At 56.7% G+C, this 18,593-nt stretch overlaps 6 protein-coding genes across 6 annotated transcripts; 3 read left to right on the top strand and 3 right to left on the bottom strand.

Moving 5' to 3' along the window:
* Positions 1–409: 409 nt before the first annotated feature.
* BJ171DRAFT_472232 (uncharacterized protein) lies at positions 410–1,390 on the top strand (the record flags this gene model as incomplete). The annotated part of the gene is made up of 2 exons (XM_053108644.1): positions 410–485; positions 579–1,390. 2 exons carry the CDS (start codon positions 410–412, stop codon positions 1,388–1,390), a joined length of 888 nt encoding a protein of 295 aa, XP_052970017.1.
* Positions 1,391–2,936: 1,546 nt separating this feature from the next.
* Positions 2,937–4,180, bottom strand: BJ171DRAFT_420362 (putative monosaccharide-P-dolichol utilization protein; the record flags this gene model as incomplete). Its single annotated transcript, XM_053107431.1, has 2 exons — positions 2,937–3,652; positions 3,865–4,180. 2 exons carry the CDS (start codon positions 4,178–4,180, stop codon positions 2,937–2,939), a joined length of 1,032 nt encoding a protein of 343 aa, XP_052970016.1.
* Positions 4,181–4,733: 553 nt separating this feature from the next.
* On the top strand, positions 4,734–10,882 carry BJ171DRAFT_258001 (uncharacterized protein). Its single transcript, XM_053106755.1, has 22 exons — positions 4,734–4,981; positions 5,078–5,230; positions 5,590–5,679; positions 5,809–5,954; positions 6,113–6,350; positions 6,560–6,703; positions 6,866–6,873; positions 6,975–7,176; positions 7,295–7,479; positions 7,605–7,657; positions 7,810–7,934; positions 8,081–8,211; positions 8,395–8,560; positions 8,745–8,839; positions 8,950–9,045; positions 9,140–9,211; positions 9,343–9,397; positions 9,485–9,579; positions 9,662–9,709; positions 9,790–9,895; positions 10,068–10,219; positions 10,372–10,882. The coding sequence occupies exons 1-22, from the start codon at positions 4,906–4,908 to the stop codon at positions 10,453–10,455; spliced, it is 2,520 nt and encodes an 839-aa protein (XP_052970015.1). The 5' UTR covers positions 4,734–4,905; the 3' UTR covers positions 10,456–10,882.
* On the top strand, positions 10,823–13,745 carry BJ171DRAFT_492114 (WD40-repeat-containing domain protein). Its single transcript, XM_053109783.1, has 11 exons — positions 10,823–11,068; positions 11,224–11,330; positions 11,475–11,561; positions 11,663–11,758; positions 11,832–11,979; positions 12,053–12,097; positions 12,184–12,324; positions 12,553–12,620; positions 12,709–12,819; positions 12,961–13,102; positions 13,270–13,745. Exons 1-11 carry the CDS (start codon positions 10,915–10,917, stop codon positions 13,461–13,463), a joined length of 1,293 nt encoding a protein of 430 aa, XP_052970014.1. The 5' UTR covers positions 10,823–10,914; the 3' UTR covers positions 13,464–13,745.
* A 492-nt stretch (positions 13,746–14,237) lies between these two features.
* BJ171DRAFT_420543 (lung seven transmembrane receptor-domain-containing protein) lies at positions 14,238–16,339 on the bottom strand (the record flags this gene model as incomplete). Its single annotated transcript, XM_053107436.1, has 7 exons — positions 14,238–14,696; positions 14,851–14,912; positions 15,027–15,277; positions 15,395–15,494; positions 15,629–15,665; positions 15,751–15,897; positions 16,130–16,339. 7 exons carry the CDS (start codon positions 16,337–16,339, stop codon positions 14,238–14,240), a joined length of 1,266 nt encoding a protein of 421 aa, XP_052970013.1.
* An 885-nt stretch (positions 16,340–17,224) lies between these two features.
* On the bottom strand, positions 17,225–18,477 carry BJ171DRAFT_492109 (uncharacterized protein). Its single transcript, XM_053109782.1, has 4 exons — positions 18,291–18,477; positions 18,062–18,209; positions 17,776–17,843; positions 17,225–17,556 (listed from the first exon to the last, which is right to left on the bottom strand). Exons 1-4 carry the CDS (start codon positions 18,323–18,325, stop codon positions 17,397–17,399), a joined length of 411 nt encoding a protein of 136 aa, XP_052970012.1. The 5' UTR covers positions 18,326–18,477; the 3' UTR covers positions 17,225–17,396.
* Between the last annotated feature and the right edge of the window lie 116 nt (positions 18,478–18,593).

Here is an 18,593-nt window from a genome sequence, read left to right as displayed (position 1 = left end):
CTGCGCGAGGGACGAACAGAGCAGATGGTGGGAATCGGCGGCACAGGCATTGCTGGGGGGTGAAGGCCGGTGCTTGGGTCTTGGGTGGCGGGCAGGGTGGTGCGTGGGCCGCCGGGGTGGGGAGTCGTGGGAAGAATGGGGTGCTGGGTGTGGTGGATGATGGGTGAGGTGGATAAGTGAAGAAGTTAAGTGGGATAAGTGATGGTGAATGCGATGGGCGAGACTGATAGTGAGACTGATAGTGAGACTGATAGTGAGACTGATAGTGAGACTGATAGTGAGACTGATAGTGAGACTGATGGTGCGATGGATGAGATTAATAGTGCGATGCATCGTCGGCGATGGACTTTACCGAATATGGATTGGGATGGGAACCATCCAGCGCCGTTGTTCTTGGCAGTGCATTCGCATGACCACTCTGCGCAGCTGCGGATTGCTGCTGTCGATAGAGTGCTGTCGGTTGCTGCTGTCGATTGATGCTGTCGGTTGGTGCTGTCGATAGTGGCTCGCTATCAGCTCCATACATTGCCGCCATTGGCTGGCACAGTGCACTGCTGCTGTGCGCTGCTGCTGGGCAGCCAACATCCGTCGGGCCGATGCATCCATCCCGTGGCCACAGGCACGCAGCAGCGCAACCATCGCCGACAGCGCCGGAGAATGCCGCGACAGGCCGGAGGATGAGGGCAGCAGCCAGCACACGCACCCGATTGGATCGATAGGGCTGCACCACAACCACCACATCAGCAACAGGCGGCGGGCAGGAAACAAGTGGCGCACACAGACGCCAGCAAGGCGCCCGGAACAGGGGCGGAGACGGCTGCATGGGCCCGCACAATCAGCCGCCGGGTGCACAGCAGCGCGCACCACACCGCAGAACAGCAAGCACGCGGCTGCAGACACAACTGCACCACAAGGCCGGCCACCCGCCGGACACAGAACACACTGTCGCCAGGCACACCGCTCAGGCGCCGCTCCGCCAGCGCACCACTCGCACTCGGCCCGGCACAAGGCCGCTCCCGCAACAAGGGCACAGGCGCCAGAGTCCCCTCGGCACGGCACTGGCTCGGCGCTTGCCTGTTTGCTGCCCGCCGTGACACCGCTGCGCACCGATCCAGCAGCGCGTCTCCGGGGACACCGCCGTCCGCGTCTGCCATTGGTTCCTGCCCGCGCCCTTGCGGACCCCCGCAACCACCGGCGCTCCGCTCTGTGGCCGCCGAGCGGCGCTGTCCGACCGTCCATCGCACCAATCGAGCCCCACGGTGGCCAGCCCGACCAGCCGCGCGCAGCCGCCGCCGATTGGCCGGCGCACGCTACACTTTTATTGGGCGGACCCGCCACCACCGCCACCGGCACGCGGTTGCGCAGGATGCACAAGCGCCGCGGCAGCTGACCCGCGCGTCCACCTGGCCCAGACCGGCGCTGCACTGCGATCGTCGGTATCGCCCTGTCGATATCGCTCCGTTGTTGCCCGATGCTGCATCGCCGCCGGATATCGCTGGTACTGTTGCCCGGCGATGTACTCACCAAACCCCGTGGACCAAATGGGGGCGGTGCGGGTGCCGTGCGTGGGCCCGTGCTGGATCTGGGTCTGGGTCGGCGACACAACCCGCAGGAATCGGTGATGTTCCCGCGTGGGAAACCAGCCGCCCAGGCGCCGAGCACATCACAGCATCGATATTGCAGACCACAGCTCGACCCCGGAGGGATTCATGCAAATTTCTTCGCGGCGATGCCGAATGTCACGGATTCAGGCCGCAGGTGACAGCAGCAAGCAATCCTGGAGGTCAATCGCACATGCAGACTCGCTTGCTGCTGCGATTCAATCATCATACTCTGTTTTGGCCCTGCTCGGTCCGGCTTACTATTGAGCCATTGTCATTCGGCGTTATCCCGATCGGCATCCAGCACAACCCCCATCGTCGCTTCCTTCCACATGCTCATCGACCCTTGCTTTTTTTCCTTCTCCGAGCACCGCGCATGGACCGCCCAACACCCGAGTCGTCCCTGCCCTCAGCGTCCGCCTCGCCCTCGTCGTCGCTGGTTTCCCTGGCTGGCGCCGAGTCGTCGGAAGGCGTCGCCGACGAGCAAACGCTGCCCGACCCGCATGCTACTCTGCTTGGCGACCTCACCGTCCAGGTCATCGAGCTGCGCCAGGAACGCGAGCGGCTTGAGGCGACCCTCCAAGACGAACAAAAAAAGTTGCAGCGATACCATCGCGAAATCACCCGCGGGGCCATCCGCTCGCGATCGATCGTGCGCAAATGGCGAGAAGAAGTCGATGCCAAGGTCTGGTTGTCAGGCTCGCGCTCTGGCTTGTCCTGTTTGCAGCCCTGATGGTGCCGATGTGCCGGTGTGCCAGAATATGAGTAGACACTCCCATCACTTGGCGGAGCAGACTCCAGGCCGATTCACATGCGCTCACGAGCTCCTCCCACAGGAAAGGCGAAGGTTCTTCCGTTCTCACGCCGCCGGGCTATTCCGGGCCTTTGGGCTGACCTGCGCTCTGGCTCCCATATTCCCACACAGGTCGCCTTGGTGAGGACAGTCAAGTCTCTCCACAACCAGCTGCGAGCCAAGGACGCCCAAATCGATAGCATCCGCGCCAGCGTGGCCACCCAGGTCGAGGAGCTTGCCGCCGTCGTCAAGGATTTGCGCATCATCGTCGAAGCACCTGTTGCTTCATCAGGCGAAAGCGAGGTCAAGCCCGTCGGCCAGCCGCCGCATGCCCTGGCCGTGATGATCTCGTCAGAGACGCTGGTCTCGGATGTCGATTTGCATGAGCAACGACAGAGGCCGTCGTTTGCAGCCTGGCTCAAAAAGTCCTTCTCCAAGAGCTCGGTCACCCGCAGCCAGCATGCTCTCCACTCGCCCGAGCCCAGGATAGGGGCCGAGCCAAATGGGCGAGGCAGACTCCAGGGCATACGCAACATTTCGCTCTAAGTTCCGAGTCGCTGGCAATCCGGCCACAGGATTGCAGCAGAGACCATTCCGGTGAAACCGATCAGCAACATCTCTGCCCAGCACAACGTCCCATGCGGTACAAGATCATTATATTCAGTGAAGGAACCAGGGCAACAGCGGCAGCCGAGGACAATCGCCAAACGCAGTTTATTCCTTCTTGGCCTTGATCTTCTGGGAGCCCTGTGATGGCAGCGTGGGATGACAGATACAAGTGAGTGAGTTGAGCAAGTGAACGGTGAGGGGGCGGACGTGAACGCAACTCTCCAGCGGGAAACACGCATTCGGACACCAACCTTGCCCCAGTAGAGCACGACCTGCAGCGCAATGATGCCGTTCAGGGTGCTGGCGGCCAGAATGCTGTAGAGGATGACGGGATCGTCGACCTCCTGGAGGGTGGTGTAGATGCGCGCAGCGCTGCCGATGAAGGTCAGGAAGACGGTGACGGCCGAAAGCTGGCCGGTGGAGCCCGCAGCAAAGTTGGAAATCACTTGGGGAAGCTTGGAAGCGACGGTGATGAAGATGGTGCCCCACTGCAGGGTCTTGAGGATCTCGTTGGTGATGACCGACTGCTCGTAAAGCGAGTAGGTCAGGGCAGCCGAGCCAAGGACAAAGAGCCCAAGGCCACCAAACTGCTTCGAGTAGGTGAGGATGAGGATGAGGATGAAAAAGTTGCTGACGGCAATGAAGGCGCCTGAGGACAGACCAAGCCAGAAAAATGGACATATTGTGAGAGGTGATCCGAATGGCTGGCGGTGAGAGGCAATCCGAATGGCTGGCCGATGACCCAAACGTCCCTTCCCTCCCTCTCGGGCCGGCACAGACACCGGAGAGACGGCATGTGCTTGACCGGAGGAAACCGTGCAAAATAGGACAGGACATTGCAGTGGCGACGAGCGAGCTTACTTTCGCCATAGGTCGAGAAGGGATTGCCCTCGCGGAAGTTGTACGAGAGACCGATGGCCATGGCCAGGGTCTCCAGAAGATAGCTGGTGAAGCTAACTCCCTTGGCATTGCCGGCGTTGACAATCTTGAGGAGCTGGGGGATCTTGACGATGGCTCCTCCGGCCACGATGCCGATACCGAGAACCTTGCTGAGCAGGATCTTGAAGCACTTTGTCTGGGCGAGATCCAGCTTGAGGATCGAGGCGGCACAGGCCTCACCGACGAGGGGTGTGAGGGCGGTATCTTGCACAATGTCGAGGACGTCCTGGAGAGCCATGGCGAGCAGGAGGATCGGGATACGGCGTACTGCGGCGTTGGGGGTGTGGTGTGCGGGATGCGGGATGTGGGAAAAGGCAGATCGCTGGCCAGAAAACGGGGCGACAGCGGCTTGGGCGAGCGGCAGATTGGGGCAGCCGTTGGGGGAAGGGAGGACGGGCGTTGGGGCAGAATGACGCGCGTGGCCGGACTGGCGACATCATCGGCCTGGAACCTGCGTCGCCAGGGATGCGACCCGGATGGCAGGAGGATGCCGCTATCGATAGTCGCTATCGACAGTCGCTGATGGGTGACTCTGTTGTGCGGGTCGAAGCAGCAGCACTGCAATCCTGAGCGGAAGCGCCAGACCAATGCTGCTTCATTGCCATTCCGTTCTGCCATAGAGTGCGACCGTCTCGAGGACAAGCGGATCGACTGAACGCTGTGGATGCTGTCGCATGTGTTGCTTGAGAAAGTCGAGCCGGACAGCCGAGCCGGACAGTCGATCCGCTCCTGTCCCACCGAGCAAGTCTGATTGCAGGATGCGGCTGCGAATCACAAGTCCATCGTCGTCACCGCCATCATCATCATCGGTCCCCTCATGTGTGGGATGCCCCAGTTCGGTTCGAATGGCCGGATCGTTTCCTTCGGGCTGATTTGTCTTTCCAACCCGACCGTCACTCCACACCCTCCCTTGACCGCTCCCGAGACTGTTCAATCTAAACACTTGTGAGCAGAATCCGCGCCATGTCCAAATCTAAAGCTGCCCCAATTCCCTTGGACATGACCAAGTTCGATGACGAGGAGTTCAACTCAGACTCTTGTAGGTCCAACGGCCGTGGATGCGAGGACCAGGGGCCTTGTCTATGCTCTCGCTCCTTGGTTCTGAGATTCGACTGACACACTCGACCTCTCGCAGACGTCTACGGAATTCTGGCCACCAATGCTGAGGATGACATCAAGAACTTCTTTACTCTGCTCGAGGCCGCTCGCGAGAGTGCCGCCTCTGTCCTGCAAAAAAACGTCTATCGCAACTACACCGAGTTCGTCACCATATCCAAGGAGATATCCAATATCCTTTCCATGCTGCATCGTTTTGTGCAGGCCCAACATCCCGGTCTAGATTCGATACTCTCGTTTTCGTGTCGCTGCCCTTTTGCTCGGTCGGCTACCACTTCCCCTCCTCTACAGCCTTTGTCGCTTGCTCGATACTCGACTGGCCAGGGACTCCTATCGTGTCTGTTCCCACGGAGCGTTGCTGATACTTTTGGTGTCGGTGACAATGGCGAGGAGATATCGTGCTTGGTGTTGGTTAGCTTCAGTCTCTGGTTCTTTAGACTGTCTGTGCATCATCCTTAACAAATCGATCGGCTGCGTCTGCTTCTCTTTCTTGGGGGGTGGGGCGATTCAATGCTGTTGCATCGCCATTACAGCTCGAGAGCGATATGCTTACTTTGCGCGGATTGCTCAACGAGCTGCGCGACGTCAACGAGATCCTGAGACCCGATGAGCCTGTCGAGCGTAAGTCACTCATTCTTATGATCTGGTTCTTCCAGCTGAGATCCGTACCATTGCTCTGCCCGTGGGATGAGCGCGTGTTCCGCCGTTCTGACGATGAAAGTGTGTTTGCATCCTCCGTCTTCTCTGCAGAGATTGCTTTGGATGTCTCTCCCGTTGCGACCGAGCTGTCTCCGACGGAGAAGAAAGAAGGGATGCCGTTTGTGCGTCCGCAGGAAATGCTGGATTTCAGAAAGATGCAGATGGAGAAGCTCTTTGACCTTATCGAAGGCGTCCAGGTATGAACGCCATCGTTGTTTGGTCCGTTGTGCCATTCATCGGCCATGTGCTGGGCAATGTATTGTTCTCTCTTGAGCCGACATGCCACCCGCAGCCTCGTATCTGCTCCATCGTCTCACTCTCCTCGTCTCGCTGGCGGCCTGGATGAACCCGCAAGAAAATGATTCCCGAGTCGAGCAGCCGCTATCTCGCCCGCGACGGGTCCAAGACTCAGTACTGGGAAGTCAATCCGTCCAACATTGGCGGCAAGAAGCAATGCGTCCACTTCTTTGTTCTCAGCGACTACCTGCTGGTCACGACCAAGAAGAAGAGCCTCATTTCGGGCAAATCTAAGATGACCGTCGACAAGTGTCTCAAGCTTAGCGAGATCGCCATTATCGACATGAAGGACTCAGGTTTGTTGCTTCGTGATCGGCCAGTGTTCGTACTTGAGGCCGAAAACTCGCAATCCTGAGGCGATTACTCGAGATGGTGGTTCGAATAGGGGAGCGCACCTTCCCCTCCAGCCACTCCGAGTACAACGGATCATGGTTCATGACGCCATCGACGCCAGCTGCTGACTCGAGACATGTGTCCGTCATGGCACCATCACACTTCCCACCAGAAATCACGAATGCTTTCAAGATTATGCGACACCCAAATACGTTCGTCTATCGGGCAGAGTCTCCCGAAGACAAGCGCAGTCTGTTGGCTGCCATAAAACGAGTGACGGATGCGTTTTTGGTTCCCAAGAAGGAGCCCGAGAAAGGTAGTGCGCTGCTTATTTCAGCCCCGACTGAGACTGCCTCGAGTCTGGCGACATGTCGACGGGGCGACAGCTGCCCAGTTTTGGAGTGCATGAGGTCTTGGCGATACAACCGACGATTCTGACTCCGCCACGATGGCTTGTGTCCTTTCGCGGAGTCGACAGAAACCAAGGTACGATATGCAGAGCGTGCGATAGTTTTGGGCAACCGCATTCCGATGATGCATTCGACCCCACATCCTCACCGATGCTGCTCATCTCTGTCACCATTTAGGAGTTGAGGTCATCCACTCCTCTTCTGACTGCACAGAGCGAGGCTATCGCTGAGACCGTCGCTGCGGCTCCCACCAAAATCGCCGTCGTCAAGGATAGTATATCAATGCCGGATGCACAGTTCCTGTTTGAGCTGCCTGACGAGCTCGATGTCCTGATTGCCCATCGAGAGTTTGATAATGCCGTGGCGCTGATGGAAAGGGGTATGTGCAGCCCACTTTCGAGAAACAGCTGTCGCTGCGCGATGCCAATGACGGTGGTGGGTCGATGGTGTCCCAAGCATTCAAACAGTACAAGCTAACCTTTGATCAACGGACGCAGGTCGGTCTATCCTTGTCTCCAACTCTGTCGAAACGCCACGAGTCCAGATCATGAAATACAACCTCGAAGATCGTATCTCGCGACTCGCAAGCACACTCTGTGGCGATCTTTCGAGTCCGATTTGTACAAAGAAACAGGGCCAGGCCAACATTGCGCTGCTTGTCAAGCTTGGTTTCGGCAAAGAGGTACCGTTTGACTGTGGGAGGGGGTGGGAGGGATCATCGCTACTGTTGGACCGTCGCGCACAACGTATTCAGGCATACATACCAGCCACGGTAACCACGGCTGCTCTCGTCGTTTGGGCCACAAGGCCCGTGATATATTTTTGACTTCCAGGACAAAGGCTATACATCACCACATCCGGTAAGCATCTCGAATGGCGTTCGTCGGGGCAGTCCGCACTTGAGGTGGCGTATTTCTGCGGCGATTGCGGGAACAGCCCTTGGTATTCGCAATCGAACTGAATGCATATGCAACGCCTCGGTTTTGTACTTGATGCTCAATCCGCTATGCAGATTACTCAAAATGGATGGCGAGGTCGCCTCCTATGTCTCGGATCTCGCCGATGTGGTATTCCAGATGATTCGAAACACGTGTGACTGGTATAAGGTCTCTTTCCACGACTCGACGATGGCATCTGGTACGAGCCACGATGTGGATGTGTGTGGGCAAATCGGGCTCCATCTGACTCTGTCGAGCATGCTGGTGGCAGAGCGATGACGACTCCAGGTCCACAAAGCCATCGGTTCTTGTTTGGATCGATCGATAACCTCATCTCTCTGCCAGGATTTATGACATGGGTGCGCGGCGAGATCATCTACTTTTCGGAAATCTTTCGAAGACATGTCTTTTATGAGTTACAAGAGTTTTCGGTGATCTCTGACTGTCTGCACAGAACCATGGAGAACTGCGAGCTGGTATGTCGGATGATTTGATTTTGAGTACCTATAGTCGTGATCGACAAAGTGACCGGCTGTTGTTTCTGGGAGGAAGGAGGGGGGGAGGTTCTTGTGCATTACCCACCCAAACCAGCCCGATAGACCCAACACTAACAGCGATGTTGTCCAACCGCCACACGCGCGTGTTTCGGGCGGGATCAGCTTCGCGAGGCCGGCCTGGATCTCAGCTTCTTGATCGAGCAGCTTCTCCTGGATGATGTAAAGGAGGCGATCAATCGCCACTCCAAGTTGTGTCGCGACAAGATTATCGAGTGCATCAACACAGACAACTTTTCACAGGTTTCGAATCCAAAGCTATTCGAAGATGGTGCGTTGCACAGTGCATACATGGATCTACACACCCCTTTGCTATCCCGACCAGATGTGTGGTTGTGTTTTCGAACATGACGCGCTCATAGAGCCAACCGTATCTGGTCAGGAGCTGGTCCAACAGACCATAGGCTAATCATATCTGCGTGACGGCATTTATCCATCTGGTCGATGTCCGATAGCCGAGTTAAGCAAGCCAATCAGCCAGAGCGTCTGTGATTTCTACGAGATTCTCATGACTTTTGGCTCAAATGTCGGAGTTTTGATGTCGATTGCGGTAGGCATGGGGACCATATGACATCGCGCAAGTTGCAGCTGCTCACATGGCTGATCCCATGATACTTACTGAGCTTTTCCCCCCTCCCATGGCCTGTGGTACCGGCGCAGCTCTATGACAAGATTGTGACCTCCTTGGCCGATTTCTTCTCATGCTATCTTGACCGAAGCTTGGAGCTCTTTCAGAACCAGTGGACACCATCGCAGGTTCAGTTTGCTCCTGTTGCGCTCTATACAACTGTGGGATCTGTATCCGCCGATTTGCCCTGTTTGCTTACGAGAGCTTTCCTAACTGCAACAGTACAACACCATGGTGTTCAATGCCGACTTTGTCGTTAATGACCTGGTCCCGCGGGTGTCAACCCAACTTGCGGTATGGATCTATCTAGTCTTACGGCAGTGATCAGATATGCGGAAATAGTGCCAATGTCCCATAATATGGCGAGCCGACCAAAGCGCTCTCAACAGCCGATTGAAGCTAATCTGACCTTTCTGCCCTTTCAGGCGCGCTTTGAGCGAGCAATTCCAGAGCTCGAGAATCATCGGCAGTACCTACAGAGTATGCCGTTGGTCTTGGCGTGAGGCGCAAACGCGGATGGGGCTGTCGGCCTGTCGTGCTGAATTCGACTCTACACCGCACATCCAGATGTGATCCGCAAGATGAACATAATATATATCAAGCAGATGATTGCTCGCCTCATTGGCGAGTTCTTCAAGTTCCAAGTCTTGGACTACACCAGCGTGGGTGCTCAGACAAGTACGCTTTCAAGCTCCCGAGCCTGGTGTCGTCTGGCTCACTTTCTCTTTAAAACTGGCGATTTAGGGAGGCGGCATTCTTGATACAGCAAAGCCCTCCAGCGACATGATCAAGGTAAGAGCCATGTCGCCGTAGTCTTCTGTTGTACGGGCTCTGGTGACGTGGGACCGGTCGCTCACTACATCGACTGTTAGCTCTGCGAAGAGTCCCACAAAATACTACAGCACATTCCACCAGCCTTCAAAGCGTCAGAGACCATGAAGGCCATTGTCGAGGGTCTCTTTGAGCTGATGCTCGAGAGTATGTCCAGACGCACATCGCGGCTTGTTGGAGACTGGTTCGAGGTTGCTGAGGCCTCGCAGGATTGGTTATTGGATAGGCTGCGGTGCCCTCACATCGTACCTTGAATGTTTTTACTTGCCAGAGCCGTGTTGGGAAACTGACCGCGGTCCACGCCGCTTCGGATTCGGAGGCGTGCAGCAGTTCATACTGGACATGCACTTTTTTCTCCAGCTCGCACGTCCATTTATATCGGAAAAGTCCACAAGCAGCGCCCATCAAATCTGCGAAAAGGCACTTCGAAGCTTCGTGAGCCAGAACTCAGGCGTTACAGCTCCGCTGAAGGTAAGAGGCACCTAAGGTCATGGACACTCACTCTCAGGACCACGGCCGTTGTGGTGGCTATCGGCTCCCAACGGCCTCGAATGTCTGCGATCGGGCGCATACACTACATCTTCGATGGACTTATTTTGCCACATGCTTGGCATTTCACCCAGGGTGGCGAATGGTACGATGCCAGGGTCAAAGCGAGCATGCAGCAGACAGCCAAAAGCTTTCCCGAGTTTACGACCACCAAATGAGCGACACTCGGAGAAATGTGCGGCGCTATCGTTCCAGTCGAACATGTAGTTTGCGATAGCAAAGTCATTTGCAAACGCAGCCGATCACCACGACAGCCTCTGAGTGACGGCAGCATATTGCCTTCCGGTCTCCGCAACTGCCTCGATTCCACATCACGAAACAGCTGTGTTCTTTGGTTATCTGGTCATGGACATACTGAATGTGGCCAACGCGCATTGTTTTGGAGCAACATGTTATTTGGTCGCTCATCATGATCAACCCGGGTGCCCCATTTCGTTCTGGGTGCGCTGGGTTAGCACCTCTTCCCCGCCTTGCACCACTTCCCCGCCTTGCACCTCTTCCCGGCCTTGCACCCTGGCTGGTCTTTGCTTTCATGTGTCACGTGTACAGCCTCATTTCCAAGGCCCTCGTCCTGGTCGGTGCTCTGTGCCCTCTCCCCAAAACACCTCGACAGCAAGATGATGTCCTGCAGTGCCGGCCTGGCGCCGGTGCCCATTGTGCATTTCAACGTCCAGCCAGACTTTGATACTGACTTTCGAGACGTGCTCTCGGCTGGCGCCGGCACTCCCAAATCTGCCCAATTTTGGTTCTCGGCATACAGACTGGATCAAGGTAGCAGTGACGCAACGGCTCGCTGCGACGAGGAGGAGGTGTCGGAGACAGGGTGCGGCCCCGTCGGCCGTTGGATGATGCATCGTAGCGAGGATGAAATCGTCGGATCTAAATCGATTCTGCCTTCGCTCGTGCCAATTCGATTCCGCCATCAGCCGGAGGCTCGCTTCACTCCAAGATCCGGGTCTCCGCCGATCCCCAGGACGCACAGCGACTTGTTCTCGAGAACGACCACTCTTTGCATGTCAAGTATGTGAGCGAGGTACGACTCGGCTTTGCTGGCGCATTGACTCTGCCTCCGCCAGGTGACGCTCGGGCAGGAGAAGGATCGGTGCGCATTCGTTCATCGTGAACGTTGGTATCTCCAAGGCTTCTCATTCTCTCTTGCCACACTTGCGTCCAACAGCGAGCCTTCGCTGCAACACATCCTGATGGTCCGGAAACCGTCATCGAGGCTCCTCAGCATGTCTACACGCCATTCGACGGCCAGCCTGTGCGTTGAGTACCGGCAACAAAGCTGCACTCTGGGGTCGTGGCCTTCTGTCTCAACACTCTGATCCTTGGGCTGATCGTCTCTCTGGACGTGACATTCAGATTCTCTCTGTTTCCGAGTCGCCTGATGGAGCCTATCATGCCATTGGCGGCCGCAACGGCGTCTTGAAGCTTTATAGCTCTGATGGGACCTACAAGGTGAGCACGGCGACCCCAGCCCACGGGAATAGTACCCGCCCGGATATGCCGGCTAACCATTTCTCTGCCACAGCTCGATCTCGAGGGCCATGTGGGTGATGTGTGCTCGGTACGATTCTTTCCCTCGTCCAAAGTTATTCTCAGCGGCTCGATGGACTCGCGGCTCAAGATCTGGGGCCTCGACGGAAGCAATCCAGTGACCTTGGCTGGCCATGGAGGCGGTAAGGTCATGGATCATCCGCAGCATTGCTCGAGACACATCCGCACCAACTTGACACCACAATGTGCCTATAGGAGTCTTGGACACAGCCATAATCGACCGCGGACGAAACGTTCTGTGTAAGTGTGTCACTACCGTTTATTGCGTTGCATCGCTTGATCCACAAATACTAACAATGACTTTATGCATCCGGGCAATGACTCAGCCTGCAGCCGAGATGGGACTGTCAAACTTTGGGAGTGTGCCTCGGCTTCTGCGATCACGACTCTCTCCCCGGAGGCCGACTCGATCAATGCGATTTCTCTCGGAGACGGCGGAAATGTGTCTGGTGAAGCTGGACTGAATGGTATGCAGCGTCGCGGCGGCAATCGTCACTCCTACCGAGTGCCGGGTCGGCTGACAGAGTAACTGTATATCCGAGCGCAGATTCGCTAGCAGGGTACCTGTGCTCGCCATTTGCGTATCTATCTCGCCGCGCTGCCACGACGACGGCCAGGGCATCGGATTTGGAGGCGAGTGCTGCTACCGATCGCAGATGCTGATGCTCTTGACCTGCACCCCCATGGTCCAATAGCTGACCCGAGAGAAGTCGCAACCATCGGCAAGCTCGTTTACATGGCAACCGATAACGGGTCGATTGTGGTGAGTTCACACTCGGCGACGTAAGCTTTGGCCGTAAAGTATACACATCCGAATCCAGTCTTACTGACCCGTCCCATCAACCGCCCAGGGCTACGACTTGGGCAGCAAATCAAAAATATGCCATGTCCGCTCGTCGTGCGGTGCTGGCCTGAGCTCCTGTGACTACAGCGCCGACAGCAACATCGTGGCAACTGGATCGGTACGAGTAGTGATGCGAGTGATGTCGGTGGCCACCAGCGTGCGGTGATAGCCTTCGAACTACCGGGGACCGGTCCTACCGCTCTTTGTCGTAGCTTTTCTAACATGCGCAATTCAACCGGGCGTGGTCCGGCTCCTTCAGGCGAGTGGATGGATCGAAGCCTACGATGTGCGAAACATGGGCACGCCGATCTTGGTGCTGCAACGTAATCAAGCCTCTGTTCTTGGACTGAGAATCTTGCCATCTCATACCACCGATGCCATACGACTGCTGTTCTCGACGGGTATGTCGATGTCTTCGTCGACTATGCTGCGATGTATTTGGCGAGCGATCTTTGATTCCATCCAGAGTATTCTCATGTGTTCCTGCATAAGCTCTGGTTCGACCCGCACACCTATCCGTCTGACCTGAATTATGTTCCTTCGAAACCCATCGTTTCACCACGCCCAGCGGAAGGCTCGCTCGCTGAGGTATCTGCTTCATGCAGTCGTGACTCTGCAGATGCCCCGGTCAGAGTACACGTTGCCAAAGAGTACGCTGGCATCGATATCGAGCCGCTGTATAGCCTCGATGTGAATTGCAGCAGCGCCGGCTGCCGGGTGATCTCAGGCGGACGCGAAGGCGTCCTGCGCATGTGGTCGTGAAATGCCACTCCGCACGGCGAGCATTAGTTCGGCCTGAGAGCGAGCACAGAAACGCCGCGCCCAACTCTCTGCGTCCGCCGAGTATCAGGACAGGCGCGCTGTTGGCTCTCCGCAGCTACTTGAGAAAGAGATCGCTTTGAGGTACCGGGCCCAGTATCAACATCAGAAGGCCTTCCACAAACAAAGACATCCGTCAGCTTTGCAATACATTGAGCATGGCTCTTTGGATCTACATCCGTGGCTCTTGGTGCTCTTCGCACGCTGAATATGAAGTTCACCGCGAGTGGGTGGCGGATCAATTTTGCAACGCCACAGCTCGGCGACACGATGATCGAAACTGGTGTGCGGGCTGCTAGAGTTGTGATGGATGGACGTGTGTGTATTGGGATCAAGAAAAATGGCCATTGTCATGAATGACATGGTGCCCCGCTTCACTTTCGAATCTTGTATAGCTTGGGCCAAACGATCGCCAGTCTTGCTGCCCAGAGCGCCAAGTGTTGTTTTCGGCAGGCTCTAGTTCATTTTTGGGATCTCTGGACGGACCAGACTGGCCATCTCCGAGGACCTGCTTCGGCACGCAGTGGTTGGACGGTGGCGACGCGAGAGTGCGGTATTAACCAGGTAGAATGTGGTCAACAACAGAAGCGAGGAGAGCAGCAAGTCAGGTTCAGATATATCAATCGGCACCAAGCCGGCGAGACAGAGAGAAGCCCGCGTCGTCGGCTGGTTGAGCCACAGTCTGCGCTTGGGCAGGCCATCGAGACAGACAAAGGCTTACCCGTGTGCGTGCTCATCGTCCTCGACAGCGACCAAGTTGCCGTGAGTCACGGCTTCGGTGGCAGGCTGTCCAAAGTTTTCCTCGGCCCACTGGAGAACCTCGTCGATGCTCTCCCGCACCCCAACGTCGTAGCCCACTCCGTCGTCGTCATCGTCGTCATCATCGTCGGGGCCGAACTCGAGATCGCCGACACGCGGGACGGTCCGCAGCTTGATCTGTTGGCCATTGTACCCGCCGTTGGCTCCACCCATTGAGGCGATCAGATCGTCGTCGTAGTCGTCCTGCATGACTTCGTCCAGGCCGTACCTCTGGTTGTTCTCGGTCGGGCGCCAGAGGTAAGCGATCGAGAGGAACACGACGAGGTACAGCAGATTGAGCCAGCCATCGAGCAGGATCCATCGGTATTGCCACTGCTTGACGATCCAATCATCCGAGTCGCGTTCCGAAAAGCTCAACTGCGGCAAGGAATGAAATTACTGTGAGGAAGGGCTCCAAAGTCACAGCGCTGCGCCTAAAGCAGCTTCGTGGCTGACATCGCGACGGACGTTGAATCTGGAGGTGAGCAAATAAACGTGGCGATCGATAAAGTCCACATTTGAGGCAACATACCGAATTTACGACAAAGAAAACGAAGAGAACAATGACTGAGGACAGAAGAATCCGGAAGAGCCCTGCAGGTACCGGTGTCAAGGCGGGAGAAGGGTAAATGTCAGCCGGGTGACCGATCGAGACAGCGGTATGGATTGCACAAGCAGTGCGTGGACAGCTGAACACCCGGTGCTTACGGCGATACATGGTGAGCTTGACAATCTGTCGCCGACTTTCGAGGTGGCGCATGGTGCTCTGCAGTCCCGCAAGAGTCCAAAAGTAAAACACCGTCATTGCCATCGACAGCGGCAATACAAATATGAGGATGGTGATGACGGTGATGTCTGTGTCGATTATGGCCATGGATCCGGCGGTGTACAGGACACCAAAGGCAAAGTGGGCCAGGGCCAGGGTAACGCACTTCTTCATGGTGGAGCCGAGGGTTGGTCTGGCAATACAACGTACGGCTTAGTTCGCTCGTGACTCCAGGTGCATCAGATTTGATAGCGGTTGTCACTGAGACTCGGGAGGCGGGTGCACATTGCGTGACAGACAACCATCATACCTCACGACACCGTATCCGAGCGAGACGATCAAGAGCATAAAGAATGAGATGCTGTTTCTGCCGGCGTTGAGGACGGCGACGATGATAAGAAGCGCGATGGCTGGCGGCGTTGCATCGGATATACAGGGGTGTGTTGCCAGAGTCAGCGATCGATATACATATGCCGGATAATGCGGACGATACTTGGCGACCGCAGCTATGATGTGGCCCATTGAGGGAGGCCGGCAGACTTACAGCTCTTGCCCCAGATATTGTAGTTTTCGTAATAGCCCTGTTGAGATCAATGCAGACCGTGTAAGTGACAGCCGATGAGACGCTCAATAAGACGCATATATGTGGGGCTCGGTGTCACTTACGTAGTTGAACGCCATCTCGACCATAAGGAAGATAATCACTCCGGATATCATGTGCTGCAGCGGCAGCAGATCGCGCCAATAGCAAAACGACTTCCACAGCCAGAGGGCAGCAACCAGAAAATATACTATCGACAGCGCACCAAAGAACTAAAGGCAGTCGAGACGGATGCATCGATGCCGAGACCATAGGATCATACGGCGCAAGCACGCATAACGGTGTCAGTGCGGAATCGGGTGGCTGTCCAAGCGCCAAGCAGCAGCAAAGTGGTAGATCCTCTGGGCACATCCGTTTGGCTTCTCGAGTGCCCAGATGCTCTTCCAAATGCTCTGCACTAGCGCATCGAGCTACCAACAGATATTCTGGTCGGACTCGACCCACCGGGAGCTTGGGATAGTCCACCGCGGGGAGGGAGCCATACGGATTCTCGAACCGCACTTCGGCAAGCCATGGGTTCACCGGGCCAGCGTTCATGTTGTGGCCGGAGAAGGCTACGGCACAGTAGTATCCGGTCTGGTTGACATAGTACTTGACCTTGGTCGGGGGCTGCGCCGAGTAGTCGCCGGTAACTTGGAAAAACTGGTTGATCATGGGGGATGTCAGCGGGATTTCGGGGTGGGTGATGACGAAAGTTCCCCGTTGCGCTTCGGTGCACTGGTTCGAGGAGATGGTGCTGCCTTCGCCGCAGATCAAAACACCGCCTCTCGCCGTCTTGAGAACAGGACCATCGAGATAGTTGTACACAAGTAGGGTGACGTTGAGCGGGGTGGCGACGGTGGTGAGGGTGATGGATATATAGGATGGAGCCGTATAGCCAGGGATATCGGCAGGTGCAAAGACGCCGGTGCAGACGTCGTTGTCGGTGTTACTCTGGAGGGTCGAAGGGTGCAATCGGGGAGGGAAAGTCGTCGAGAAAGTGAGGTCGCTCGGTCAGCCATTGATATGTGACGGGCGAACAACATCCAAGGCCTGCACGCCAGTGTGACTGCCCACGCAGATCAGATGCCGCAGTAGACTTGGGTGCGCTCCGAAGCAAAAGCGCTGTGAGCCCTGCCTCTCTTGAGACGCTGCAGGCGACGGAAAAGGAGCATAAATCGCCGGTGCTCGCGGAGCCTGCCGGATGCTGCTGCCGCCGCTGTGAAAGCGCCGGGGAGAATGTTACCAGATAATCCGTGAAGGCATGCGCGAATGGAAAGACGAGCAAGACAAGCAGCCCAGCCACGAGCATGGAAAGGCGGTTGGTGCTGAAGCGGAGTGGCATCGTCTCTGTCGGCCTGGACATGCAGCTGGATGCTGGTGCTGGGGAGATGGGATTCGGCTTGGAATGAAACGAGGACGACGCCGAGCGGCGCCAGCCAAGCAATCAGCGGCGCGTCACGTGCGTCGCGCCTGGCTCAAGCCTGGAACGGCCCAGGGGCGGATCGAGCAGCGGTGCCAAGCGGAAGGCGATTACGCTGGATGAGCATGGTGTATACACTGGATGAGCATGGTGTATTCACGGTTCAGGAAATAAAGAGGGGGAATCTCCCGTTGGGCGAGTGCTGTAGGTGTATTGAGAGTCGATGGGTTTGGGCGTGATGCGAACGTTGCATGGTTTGGAAGGTGGTGGGAACAAAACATCGGGGGTTGCATTTGCGGTCGACGATGACTATGACTCCATGCCTTCCATGGCCTGTGTCTGCGATTTCGGCTTTGCTGGCAGGGGATTCGAGGGGCCAGTCGATCCGGCCTTGCCGTTGTCGGTGAAGAGACCGGCAGCCGCCTCGGCTTCCTTCTGGGTGAAAGCTGGCTCCTTCAGCAACTTGACTCTGTTGATATGCGTTCACGCGGGCGATACGTCAGTTCCGACGCAGACGCAGTCCGCCACTAGCGGGGATGAATGAACCGCATGCACTATGCCGATAGACCAGCATGCTGAGCTCGAAGAAGTGCCCTTGCTCTCTCAAAAGCCAGCCGTTGTATCAAGCCCTTGCCCTTGGCTGCAGCCCACACGATGCCCACATGATGCCCGCGATCGAGGCACTCACCGTTTCTTGTGAATCTTGCTCTGGATATGAGCAGCCAGCGAGTTCTCCGTCACAAAATACTTTGAGCACTGCGGATTTGTGCAAGAATCTCGCTCAGTGGAAGCACTCGGACGCCTGTACGATCCTTGCCTGTACGATCCTTGCCTCTACGATCCTTGCCTCTGCTGCCTCTGCTGCCTCTGCTGCCTCTGCTGCCTCTGCTGCCTCTGCTGCCTCTGCTGCCTCTGCTGCACATCACCCTCGGCCGTTCCTTTGTCTCTGCCGATGCAGCTCTGATCGCCGGTACCTCAATGCAATAGTGCTGTCCAAGACCCGGCAGGTCAACGTCGACGGGCTGGTTCTCGAACTTTTCGGGGGTCTCCAGGTCGTCCTGGATTTGGTCGAGGTCCTTTGTGCGAGCCCGTGTTCTCCATCTTCGCTGGTTGTCACGGATGCTGCACAGAATAGCAGAGGGATGAGCATCTGGAGTCGGCTGCAGCGATATTGCAACCCGGGCAGCCGGCCTTGAGCAGTACCTGTGGTGCTGGCGCTTTCGTCCCACGCGGCCCATTGTGATGCGCTGTTTGCAGCAGGACGTCGAGTACAGAGGCTGCGAGTTGGGTGGAAGACCTCGGGGTTGGCTCTCGAGCACTGGTTCTTGGACGCTGCTCTGCGGATGCTGCTCTGCGGATGCTGCTCTGCGGATGCTGCTCTGCGGATGCTCTCCCTTGGGCGTCGGCTGTTGAATCGCAGGGCCGATCGGTGTCGCGGCGACCATCGAACCCAGAAACAAAAAAATCGCCGTGCGCCACAGAGCGGCTGCCCATTGGCCCGTGGCC

Source organism: Polychytrium aggregatum (genome assembly GCF_025602895.1).
Source record: "Polychytrium aggregatum strain JEL109 chromosome Unknown BJ171scaffold_6, whole genome shotgun sequence".
In the NCBI taxonomy this organism is placed as follows: Eukaryota; Fungi; Chytridiomycota; class Chytridiomycetes; order Polychytriales; genus Polychytrium; species Polychytrium aggregatum.
Note: the sequence above shows the minus strand (reverse complement) of the source record. Positions and strands in the feature narration are given on the sequence as shown.

Bases quoted from the DNA above. Each gene is read 5' to 3' on its own strand.
- BJ171DRAFT_492114 (XM_053109783.1), top strand. From the start codon at position 10,915: ATGATGTCCTGCAGTGCCGGCCTGGCGCCGGTGCCCATTGTGCATTTC. The intron at 11,331-11,474 runs GTACGACTCGGC...TGCGTCCAACAG, and splicing joins ATGTCAAGTATGTGAGCGAG to CGAGCCTTCGCTGCAACACA. The intron at 12,325-12,552 runs GTATGCAGCGTC...ATGGTCCAATAG, and splicing joins TGGTGAAGCTGGACTGAATG to CTGACCCGAGAGAAGTCGCA.
- BJ171DRAFT_492109 (XM_053109782.1), bottom strand. From the start codon at position 18,325: ATGGGCCGCGTGGGACGAAAGCGCCAGCACCACAG. The intron at 18,210-18,290 runs GTACTGCTCAAG...TATTCTGTGCAG, and splicing joins CGAAAGCGCCAGCACCACAG to CATCCGTGACAACCAGCGAA. The intron at 17,844-18,061 runs GTACCGGCGATC...ACAAATCCGCAG, and splicing joins GACAGCACTATTGCATTGAG to TGCTCAAAGTATTTTGTGAC.
- BJ171DRAFT_258001 (XM_053106755.1), top strand. From the start codon at position 4,906: ATGTCCAAATCTAAAGCTGCCCCAATTCCCTTGGACATGACCAAGTTC. The intron at 7,177-7,294 runs GTATGTGCAGCC...CAACGGACGCAG, and splicing joins CGTGGCGCTGATGGAAAGGG to GTCGGTCTATCCTTGTCTCC. The intron at 7,658-7,809 runs GTAAGCATCTCG...TCCGCTATGCAG, and splicing joins GCTATACATCACCACATCCG to ATTACTCAAAATGGATGGCG.